This window comes from Uloborus diversus, chromosome 1 (assembly GCF_026930045.1).
Source record: "Uloborus diversus isolate 005 chromosome 1, Udiv.v.3.1, whole genome shotgun sequence".
Taxonomy (NCBI): Eukaryota; Metazoa; Arthropoda; class Arachnida; order Araneae; family Uloboridae; genus Uloborus; species Uloborus diversus.
The window spans coordinates 204430918-204443352 of NC_072731.1; the positions used below are offsets into that span (position 1 = coordinate 204430918).

The following is a 12435-nucleotide window of genomic DNA, read 5'->3' on the forward strand; positions in this document are numbered from 1 at the left end:
GAGAAAGTATTATTACTTCCTTTTACAAAAACGGAAGTATTGTATTCGCGAAAAAATTTTCACTCAAAAATCGACCTTAATTTCCATTTTGCTCACCCCTGAATTAATGTTGAGTTTTTTTTTTTTTTTGACTCGACCACTTGTGGATAAGTGCCTAAGAACGTATAGACACGCGAAATATCCATTTTAACGATTCCCGAGTTAGTTACAAAGAGTTTTCTCGTGACGTCTGTATGTACGTATGTATCTATGTGCGTATGTGCGGATGTGCGTATGTATGTCGCATAACTAGAGATCGGTATGTCCTAGAAAATTGAAATTTGGTACGTAAACTCCTAGCGGGGTCTAGTTGTGCACCTCTCTTTTTGGTTGCATTCGGGTGTTTCTAAGGGGGTCTTTTGCCCTTTTTTGGGGCGAAATCATTGTTAATTTCGATGTAAACTCAAGTAGTGTTACAATTTGACGGACACTTGGCGATATATGGCAAGTCTTTTGGTCGCCAAGTTTTGTCGCCAACTTGGCGACAAATTTCGCGATTTTTTTTTAAAAATCTGGTTTTAATTTGGCCATTGTTGGTGATATTTAGAGAGTAAACTACTGTATCACATTAAAATTACCAATAATGGGAAAATGACATTAAATTGGAGTAAAATAAAGTCATGTGAGGCACATATCAGCTCGTTTTCATTAACTAACTTTGTCACTTAAAATTTAATTTACTTGCATGCATCACGTGCGGGACATTCAAAGTCAACCTCTTGTTGTTTGCTGTATCTATTACTTAATATTTTTGTTCTTTTAATATTGCAATGACGAAACAAACTATTGGTTTTGAATTTTGGTTTGACGAATTTTTTTTTTTTTTTTAACTGAAGAAGTCACACATACGTTAGTGATTTTCAAGCAACAAAATTTTGTTCATTACCTTTGTAAATTATTTTTTTAATGAAATGTATGAAGCGTCACGTGCGGAACAAAATGACTGCTTTCCGTGGAATAGCCCAAATATGTTTTGTATTAGTTGTGTGAGCGTGTCAAATGCACCGTAAAACTGCTTAACGTATGAGCAATGTTAAGTGATTGCATTGTGAAAACTGATTGCTATCAAGTTGAACAGGCAATGGGGTTGTTTCCTTCAGTCAAAAGTAGTAATTTTTGTCTCTGAAATTGATAGAATAAGCAAAAAAAAAAAAAAAAAAGAAAAAGAAAAAGAAAAAATAACATGAACCCAGAAAATACTTTCATTTTCCCAACAGTTATTTTTTAATTAATTTTTTAAAATGTCCGATTCTTCAAACAAGGCGTGATCTTTATGACGTCATAAATGACGCATTATGGTGCATCTTTCTACCGCATTTCCACGTTATGATAATCAAGAAGCGAATTACAATTGCGCTCTACGCTTGCTATCAACCATATCGTTGCCAATACACGTGAGTAAAGATGCGAATTAAATATTTTGGACCGTGAATGGCAACACTGAATGGCATTTCATCATTTGTGATGGCATCGGCAGAAGCGTTAAACGTTGAAAGAGCACCGATTAAGGTAATTTTTTAAAAATATTAAACTTAAAGAAATTATTTAAAAAATGGTCAGATTCTATGTTTTTAAGCATGATCTTTCAGAAAAAAATACTTTTAAAATTTTGGAAACGACCCCATTCTCGATTTTTCAAAAAACCTGTCATGTTTTCCTTCAAGCATTGATCCTTCACAATTCAGCTCCACTCTTCATTTCAGGAAATTAATCCAGCGAATAAGCAAGTTTTGATTGAAATAACTATGATAATTTAAACCACATGCTGGTGAGTTTCTCATGCACTTGAAGTTTAAAGACGAAGACATAAAAGTCTTTGACCGCGTGATAATCGGCAATGCTTGAAGGATGAGCTTCTCATCGAATATGGATTCCGTGATCACTGGAAAAGTGAAAAATACCTCTCCTTATAATAAAATGCTCCCGTCGTGAGCTCTAACGAGTTATGTCTCGTTAGAATTGGACCCCTGGGTGGAAACTGGTCCTAGGAACAGTAGGGTGTGTATCCTTGATGATAACTATGGCTGGCAATTGCATCGTTTTATTCAAGGTACGAATATCTTATGCCTAAAATTAAGGAGAAAATATGACTCGTATCATTTCAAACAAAAATTTTAATTTTTTTCTAATAAAATGGAAATTTTGCTTTATTAGAGCTTTAGAGAAACCTACGTTTTTCTATGTTGTCTTGATAGTCCTACTTTGATTACAATGCGCAAAAATCTTACACGTTTTAGTTTTGAAGCGTGCATGTTTCACAGTGGTGCCCATCCCCCTAAGAGCAAGGGAGCAGCCCCCGTCCCAATTGCAAAGACCGCTCCCCCTCCGAAAAAGGAAAAATACCCTAAACAACCCTTAAACATTTTAATGGCGACGCAGTTTGCGCCATGCCCCCCGCCCCTCCAAAGTGGCTACCGCAGTGTTTCAAAATCCTGATGACAGATGAAAATCTTAGACAAAGAAAAATGTCATGTTTTTTAGAGGAAAATTCTAATTACTGACTTAATAATATCATCATAATGAAAACAAACAACTAACCTTGATCGACATGAAACTAAATAAAACTGAGGGCAGGTCTTAATTTCCAGCAATAAAAAAAAAAATTTGAATTTTGACATCTGGAATTCAAATTATGTTTTTCGCAATCACGAGTGTGTATGTGTGTGTAAGCATATGTGTTTGTGTCTGTGTGCAGGCATGAGTGTGTGGGTAGTTGTGTGTAGGTGTGTGTATGTGTAGGTGTCTGTATGTATGTGTGTATGTGTTTGTGTGTGAGTGTATGTATGTGTGAGTATGTGTTTGTTTGTGCGTGCGTGTATGTATGTGTGTAAGTGTAGCATATGGACGCAACCTGGAGATGGCTTTCGCTAGAGGAGTAGCATCGTGATTAGTCGGTCGACTGTGATGCTGCAGAGGGTGCTGGCGGGAAAATAAAATGATAGCACATCAAAACAGTGAAATAAAAGCAATAAGCAATCGTGATTGCTCAAAAAGGGGGGGGGGGTAGGAGCCGAATATTTTCCACAACTCATTTTTATTCGTAAACAGTATGAAATTCCATATGCAGTGAAATTCCGTTTCAACGAACTTCAAGGGATTAAATTCTGTTCATCGTAACGGGAATTTTGTTGTAACGAAATTCAACCAACGTACTGGAAAGGAAATCGGGACTGAAATTTATTTTGTTGAAACGGAAAGTTCGTTGTAACGGAATTTCACTGTATATCTAAAACGCCGGTGGTCTGCAGAACTTTGGGGGGTCTGCATATCCTTGGCAGGAATCCGTCACAAACTTCCCTAAAAAAAGTTTTAAAAAAATAAACGTTATTTAGGTTTTACATTCAAAAACCAGAATTTTCATCTTTAAAGTATATTGAGTCGTTCTTTGAGCACTACTTCCCAACATTTCGGCATTTGATAATTTAAACTTTTTCAGCTTTAAAAATAAATAATATTTATTGGAAATGCAAATGGTATTTATATATGCTTATACAGAGAAAACTAAAGACATCATGAGAGCAAAATTTTGAACTCGATATTCAATGCTGCAAGATCGTGCGTAGGTGGTCGAACGGTTTCCTTCTTCGACAAAACCATGCAGTCTTTTCGTCATGAGAATCTGAATGTTTGGTAGACATAACTTTAGACTGCACTTAAAAATCTAGGATGCTTATTTTCGAACGTATTTATCCACATTTTGACTTCATCTGTAAACCAAAAAATACCATGTGTTGCTTGTTGAAAAAGCAATGCGTGTTCTTCCATTTGCCACAACACACCTACACGAATCGAAATTTTTAACTTTTGCAGCTTCCAAAACTAAATATCGGAGCCCGGAGCTGTCTGAATTCCGAACCTGATATTCAACTCCAAACATCAAAATGTACACGTAATGCATTAAAATTGTGACAGATAAAACGACCTCACTGTCACTCAACCCGTTAATTCAATGCTTAATTTTGAATTTTAATCGTTTTGTTACTATTAATTTCTATCTGATCAATTTGATTTTTGAATCCCAGAATTTGTTAAGTTAAGCATAGTAAACTACCTACCAAGTGTATATTTTAAATCAGTGATGTTCCCCTCGAATTAGCAATGTTTAATTTAATTAAGTTCAATTAGCTACAAACAACAAGTATCTATAAATTCTAATGACACGAGTCGCACTGAATGTTAGTCTGTGAAAGGCTGGGGTGTGCACAGAAATTTTGGGGCCCATCACAAATGACTTTTCCGGTCCTCCCCCTTCATATTGTTTACCTCTATATTTCACGCCTAGTTTTTAAAATATCGGGCCCCTTTCAGACTCGGACCCGGACCAACAGGTGTCCCTTCTCCCCCCCCCCCCCTGTGCACGCTCCTGATGAAAGGGGGTTCGCCGGGTAAAAAGTTTGGGAAGCCCTGGTAAAAGATCACCGGGAAGGAAAAGAAGTTTGGTCACTGAGCTACCGCGAACTCATATGAAAATTAAGTCCTGGCTGAGGAAGTTGTATCTCAGTGGTGCAGTCATAGAGCACATTCGGAGTAAGAGGTGGTTAAAGTTCGGGAGAGGAGGACATGTTTGATTTTAGTACTTTTCAAAGATCACGAAGAGTTCAGGGCCTTATGGTCGGGGGGGGGGGGGGCTCGCAATCGAGACATGGTATATCCGCCAATTCCCATTGCTGGCTTGGTATAAAATGCAGGCTCGACATTACTTGCATAAAGTCTTTCAGCTTTCTTTCTATTTCATAACGTTTCGTAATAACAGTCGAAATTACAAGGAGATCGGTTTCAGGAATAAGAAGATTCAATATAATTTTTCTGTTGGTTACTAATTCTGTTCCTCTGCAGGTGTTCCTGTCCCGCTATGGCTACCTCCCCACTTCCGACCTCCATTCAGAGAGCCTGCGGACGGAGGACCAACTGCGGGCCGCTCTCTCGTCAATGCAGGACTTTGCCGGACTGCCCCAGACGGGGCTGGCAGACGAGGCCACCGTCCGGCTCATGCGGCGGCGGCGGTGCGGTGTGCCAGACCTCATGCCCGGACAGCCTCGACGTCGGGTACGCCGGTACGCCATTCAGGGTCAGAAATGGCCCAGCACCACGCTCACTTGGAGGTGAGTGAAGAAACTTCCTGACCCTAAAGAAAATAGGGCCCAGATGCAGGGTCGTGGTGATATAAGAGCGTCAAGAGCTTTGGGAGGAGAGGAGTAAACTCCCTTAGGATCCTTGGTTTTTACCATGGAGTTGATTTAAACTCTAGAGTGCTGGCTACTTAATTTGCGAGGCAAAATATGGCTGCCGACATGTGAGAATGTAGTTGTCAAATAAGAGGAAGGTTTAGGGTATATTATGTTTATGTGTTAGGTATCATTCTCACCTCATCATGGTAACCTTAAAGCAGGCGTTTAACTCAGTTCGCACGCTTGGCTGAAAAGTAGACCGTTCCGCTCTTTCCAAACGGAAATGATTCAACCAGCTTTCATCTAAAATAAATAAATAAATAAATAAATAAAATCCTAGCTCCGTCTCTGGTTCTATTAGCATTCAATGATCCGACATTGCCAATCCGATTATGTTAATACACATGCATATAAGGAATATTATTGCAAAACCTCTTCTAAATATAATTTCTGGCTAGTAATGCCCAAATTCCCCTCCTCTCCATTAGAATAACGTCAAATGTAAAAGATTTTATTTTGAAACATTGTATATCTGGTTACTTCTTGGTTAAAAGACGTTCCATATCTTCTAATTTGTTCTTACGAAACCATGAAAAGAACAAATTATTTCATTTGTCAAAAACCTCATTCTTAAAAACTAAATATTTTATTCTACAGTTAAACAACTCAGGGTCCGATTAAAAAATGGAGCCTCAGGGAACAGACCTTAATCAAAAGATTCCTCAATCTAGTTTCTTCCACCAACGAAGGCAGTTTTGGAGATGGGCATTATTGAAATATGAGCACACGAATCAGAAGGTTACAAGCAAAATATCCTTGCACAAATTGGAGGTCAGGCATCTGGCACTTTCCTCCAATGACTTCCAGAAATTGAAATCCTAAAAGTCTACTTTCAGATTCAAAATGACCGTCACCACTCCCTGGATCCACGCTTGATTCTTGCTGTGAAGAAATGAAATGCCGAATCGTCTTCCAAGAAGCCACCATCTGATGCAAATATCTTCTCTTGGTGGATTAAATGTAGATAAATATGGATTCTAAATCCCTCCCTTCGAAAAAAAAAAAGGCAGCGTCCTGTGCCCTTTAATCTTCTGAATCGCCAACTGTTTCCGTTCGGTGATTTAACATACTATGTTGACTGTTTCCTCATCATTAAAGAAGAAATCTCCAGCAAGGCCTTGAACTAGCATAATGAACCCTTCTCACAAAATCTGCTTTCGCTATCAAAAAAGGCAGTCGCTCTGACGTCAGTGTTTGTGCTTTGTGTCAACACACCATCGATTATTGTTCCGTTTGGTGAATGCTTTCTATGCAGGTTTCATATGCATCCCGTACTAGCGGGCAATGATAATACGGGGGTTGTTAAATAAATCGGTCACCTTCTGTTTCTTACTACACACACGGATACAAAAAAAACTACAACAGGATGTGAAAAGAGAAAAAAGTAGATGTTTAGCAGAAAGGACTAAGTATTCCATTTCCAATGACAATACGCATGAGAGTCTATATGTGGGTAAGAAGTTCCGCATATTGGACAAGGGTGAAACTAGAACAAGAAGGACAAAAAGGGTGTCGGAACCCCAATTAGAAATGAATTCCTTACAAACACACCTCTTAGTGGCTACAGATTACTGTTTTAGGGTCATGGTGAAGAATACAACCCCCCACCCCCCCTTTGTGAACGAACTTACGGGTTTAGGTACGAAATGTTTTGAAGTTGCTTGGATGTCAATAAAACGCACCAAATCGGCCAGGAACAAGGCACCTAATAGGGCATAAATATTAAAAATTAATTTCATTAGTAATGACAAGAAGTGGTATTTCCAATATTTACTTAAAAAATAAATAATGAATTTAAAATATTACTGAAGCCGTTCATAGTGTTTGATCACAATGTTGACGGATACTATTGTCGACGGTTTAGGGGGTATTCGCTCCTGACTCTCAGCCAAATTAAAATAATAAAACAATAACACCTTCTGCAGATTTAGAAAATTTTAATTAAGATTCATTTGTACAAGGGTGCTCACTCCCCTAAGAGCATGGGCGCACCCTCTAAATATAGCAAGAACCGCCCAAATGAAATAAATACCCCTCAAAACACCCCCTAAAAATTTCAATGCGGCAGTATGTGCCATCAGCCCCCCTCCCCCCCGAGGTGGGCACCCGTGATTTTTATGATAACTATTTTTGTTAAAAAGAAAACTTATATAAAATTTAGATAGCATATTTGTTAAGTAGTGAAAATTGTTTTAAAAATGTGATTTAGCATCGCTTCTGGCTTTAGAGACTAAGCAACTCAAGGTTGACGAATTCTGCAAACCTAATGCGATTAATTTCTAAATCAGACGGTTGGTAAAAATAAACATATGCCAGTGGCAGAAAGCTAGCTCATAACTACAAGCTAAAAATAAAGATGAATTTACGTTGACAGTGACTCTTTTTTTCTTCCTCTCCAAAATCCTTGCATATGAATGGAGAGCTCCTTTTAGAAAAAAAAACGCTCTTTTCTGTCGCGCGCAATGTGTTTTGGAAATTCGGAGGAGGCCCTTGGCCTTCTCCAACCGCTCCAAACAAAAAAAAAAAAAAAAAGAAAAAAGAAAAAAAAAAGAAAAAAACTCTTTTAAAGAAACACGTGTCTCCCCACACCTCTCCCAGAAAAACACACACACACACACACACAAATTAATTGGAAAGAGAAACAGAGAACCTTCTTGAAAAGACGAATTAGCGCCACTTAGTCGCATTCTCTTTGATGGGATTTTTTTTATTTTTTCGTCACGTCTTTTTTTTTTTTTTTTTTAAATCGGAAAATGGCAATGGTCTACTTGGTCAAACAGAAAGATGGAGCCATACAAGAGAGAAAAATAGTATTGGTTTTTTCCAGAAAAGCCATTGTTGCCATCTAGCATTGTAGTGCTAGATTTAGCATTAATCCTTGAGGTTTAGCATCAGAATATCAACCATGGATGAACTTTAAAAGCAAAATCTTCATCTAAATAGAAAATTTACAGATTACTAATTCCCATCATTTAAGATTCATAAGAAATAAGAGTAATAGTATATCACTTTATACCTTGTAAAGAATCTTTATGATAAGTGTACTGGTGGATATTGGCCATAAAATTCTTATCTTTTCTTCGGCATCCTAATCACCATTTTTTTTATGGATATGTCTCGTGTATTACTTCTAGAAAATCACCAATCATAATATGATGGATGCAAATTTCTTAGGGTCATTTCCACTCTATTCCATTTGTAGAAACAAGAAACACTACGAGTGGGGTCCTATCGCAGTTCGTGATTGCGAAAAACACAATTTGAATTCGAGACGTCAAAATTCAAATATATGCTGGATGCTGAAAGTTTTTGCTAATCAACTAGTATGGTTCTCAGTAGATTAACTCTGTAAAACTGATTTCACTGCCAGCATAGTGTTAGCTTAAGGAAAACAACTAGACTCCGTGTCCTAGTTGCAATATTTCTATAGATGTGAGAACGTTGAAAATATCGTTCATTTCCTTAATGTTCCTACGAAAAATGAGTACGATCAGAAAAAAATATTTTGAAATCTTTAATTTTTACATCAAGAAATTAATAAGACCGATTTTTTAAATTAATATATTTGTTTTGCTTAAGCTTAAGAAAAACAACCAGACTAAGTGTCCTTATTGCATTATTTCTGGAAATGTAGGAACGTTAAAAATCTTACATTTCCTAAATGTTTCTACAAAAAATTAGTACGAACATAAAAAAAATCTTTTAAAGTCTTTAATTTTTACATCAAGAAATTGATGAAATGGATGTTTCTTTAATTAATATATTTGTTTAAATTTGATCCAAGAATTGAATAAATCACTAAATGTGCAATCTCTGCATCAGTGAAATCAAACTCATCAATTTCTCCAAGTATGTGAACCATTTGAAATGCATTGCGACCCTTAGAAAGAGTCATTCATTTTAACATTTTAGAAAGGCTAGAGGCAGTGGCGTAGCTAAGGAGGGGCGGAGGGGGCGGTCCGCCCCGGGCGGCACATTTCGAGGGGCGGCAAATTAACCCTTTTGATGTGCAAAAAAAAAAGAAGTATTTTTCAAATAAATAAATTATGGTTTTAATCTGTTACTGCAGGCAAAAATAAAATCTTCGAATTGTAAGTCTTTTGTGTCACTACCAGATTAAAATTACTTACATACAATACTTTCTGATTTCTTTAAAAAACTTTCAAAAGTCTTCCTTGATAGCATATCAGTACAATTCCTTGTTTTGTTTCTGAGGAGGCGGCAGTGGACAGTCATGGGACCAATGTTTTTTTAGACTGTAGAAGTTAACTCCAGGAGGAAGAAAACAATGAAGTTTTCCACTTTTCACTGTAAGAAAGAGTTAACACTGAATTTTAAGAGAGATTCTTTAAAACCTCCTAGTGGAACATAACCTTTTTTTTAACTTTAGGAAAATGGTGACAAGAGTAAGAAAGGGAGGGGGGGGGGGGGGGTGACAAATGGTACACGAAACAATCTATTGCTCATCACACGGGTGGCTTTATATGTTGCAGGGTTTACTTAGATTTCGTATTCATTACAAGAGTTCTTTATTTCGAAAGAAGTAAAAGGGATTTCTGTTTTTCGCTTTTGAGAGTAGAAAATCTATCCGACAACTTTGGATCACATATTATTCTATTCCTTATGGAAGGTGAGCGAATTTCATTTTTTAAGATTTTGTTTGGTCCCTCAACTTGGCCAAGCATATTCTAAAATTGTTTTTTAGCGTATTCAGTTTCAAATAATTCCGGTTGGGAACCTCTCCCAGCTCCACTCTGTAGTCTAACTGTTTGAAAGATAGCTTCAAAATGTTTTTAGGCAGGAGAGCTCTCTAATCTTTCATCTCGTTTCCGGATGTCACCAAAGATAGCTTAGAAATACGGTTTTGGACCTCAATGTTTAAACATTTCTGGATAGAACCCCGAATCCTGCCTTATCCTCTAACGTAGCAAACACAGCTAAAAAGTGCATGTTTAGGACTTAAATTCTGAAAATTTTCCTGGAGAAAACTCCTCTCTCTCTTCTAAGGGCTCAACATATAGCCTAAAATTACGTTTTTAAAACTTTGATTCTTCAATATCAATTTTTGAAAATAGCATTTGAACCTTAACTACGCTTTATCTCCTAAAGTGATCAAAAATAGCTTAAAATACGTTTTTAGGACTTCAGCTTCAGTTTCGGAATTTTTCCGAGGAAGAGACTTTAATTACCCCCCCCCCCCCCCTTTATCTAACGTCTCAAAGATTAAAACTGTGTTTTGGAAACTTAAATTTTGAAATTTTTCCGAGGAAGGAAAGCCGAACTCCTCAGAACTTTTCCTAGCGTCCCCAAAGAAAACCTAAAATTTCGCTCATAAAAATGTGCGTGGGTGGGAGAGCTCGCTAATTCTTCCTTTTTCAAAGATAGCCTAAAATGAACTTCAGCCCGAAGAAAGTTTTTGGGAGGGAAACCTCTCTCTATCTCTTTTTGCTCCTAACATTATCAATATCATACAAAGCCTAAAGTCGGGCGTCAGTTACGGAAAGTTTCCATTAGAGAGCAGCCTGGCTTCACAACATTTTTGATGCCATTATATATTAGGGAACCCTTTAACGTCAGCCTAGAATTGCGTTTTTGAGACTTTGGTGCTGAACAAATTTCAAAGAAAGAAGCCGAAACTGGAAGAACCCAATCCAGTAAATCACCAAAGATGCCGTTAAAATTGATTTCAATTTAGAAAAATTTACTCAGTAAGGAGCCTCAGCGCCTCTCCCTCCCCTAACGCTTACACCTGTCTTAGAAATAGAATACACATGCAACTGCGTTGTCAAAAAAAGCGTAAAATTGTATATTTCAGAGCTGAAAGTTTTCGAATAGAGTATCCGACCATTCCCGATTTTCTTAACCTCTCCACAAAGTAGCCTAAACTGCATATTAAAACATTGATTTTGAAACATTTCTTTGCGGTCCCCACCGATCCCCTAACGTCAGCAAAGAAACACTAGACTTCAGTTTTGAAAAAAATCGAAAGCAAACCCAAATCGCCCTTTCCCTTCACTTTCCCAAAAACTGCCTCAATATTCGAAATTTTTTACGTAAATTTAGCAATTTTCTCCAAGTGTGTCCCCCTTCTTTTTTTTTTCTTTTGTAAGTCCGTAAAAAATATTTACGCCTTTTTTTTCATTAATTAAATTTCTAGTTTTAATTTCAACACTCTTGACAGTTGAAAGTGTTAGCTATTCACAACAAAAGGGCGGCAAATTCAGATACCGTCCCGGGTGGCAAACACTGTAGCTACGCCACTGGCTAGAGGAATTGAGAGCTAGCAAAGAAATTGTTTACTTCGTAACTTAGGTCTGAAAAAGAGTACTGAATCTTTTGTTCTGTGTTCAAAATACATCATTGTATCAAATAAATAAATAAACGGTAAAATTTGCGCATATATAAGGTAGACCGGGGCACGTTTACGCGGATTTTTTTCAATGAATTTTCTAATTTTTATGTTTTAACCGGAGATTTTAGACATTGGCGGTTTTATGAAGCAATTAATGGAGTCAAAATTGGTACATTCAATTGTTGCTCAGCTTGTGTTTTAAACTGTTAAAAAAAAATATTTTTGAGTCCAAGTCGGTTGCGTAAACTTGCTCCGGGCATGGGGCACGTTTGCGCAAATTTATTTTGACACCTAACGTGGTTCCCTGTTAGTGTTTTGAACATAATGTGTTACCATCGCTAAAATAAAGCAAATTTAGTACCGACTGAATAGTGTATAAAGTTGAAGCTGAAGGGGCATGAAGACAGCACTATATGACTGTCAGCTATAGCTAAAAGATATGAATGTGTAACTTAATTAAAAATTAAATGATAATGTTCAAAACTAAATATCGAGAAACTACTAAAAATGTTTGAGAAAGTTTTGAGCGAAAAAAGTCAGGGGCACGTTTAAGTAAGACACAGTTAGAACAATCGTAAAGGTGCTCCGACGTTCAACTCGTAAACTTGCCGCGTCGCAAGCCTGGCTTTATTTTTAACGTGTAAAAAAATTAATAACATTTCAGATCATACAAATACAATTCTCAAAAAATGATAAAATTCTGCTAATTTATATATCTATATATATATTTTGAAAAGGAAGTATTATTTATTCACAATAAGCTTCAAAACGTTCAACACAAAATTTACTCAACTTGGTAGAAAACAGATTATTCTT

At 36.9% G+C, this 12435-nt stretch overlaps 1 protein-coding gene across 1 annotated transcript in view; it reads left to right on the forward strand.

Annotated features, from left to right (window-relative positions):
* LOC129234140 (matrix metalloproteinase-2-like) overlaps positions 1-12435 on the forward strand; it is an 87683-nt gene that overhangs the window by 22200 nt on the left and 53048 nt on the right. Inside the window, exon 2 of the mRNA XM_054868033.1 lies at positions 4876-5141. Within this exon, the coding sequence (XP_054724008.1) occupies positions 4876-5141 (266 nt within the window). The remainder of the gene's footprint in view (positions 1-4875; positions 5142-12435) is intronic.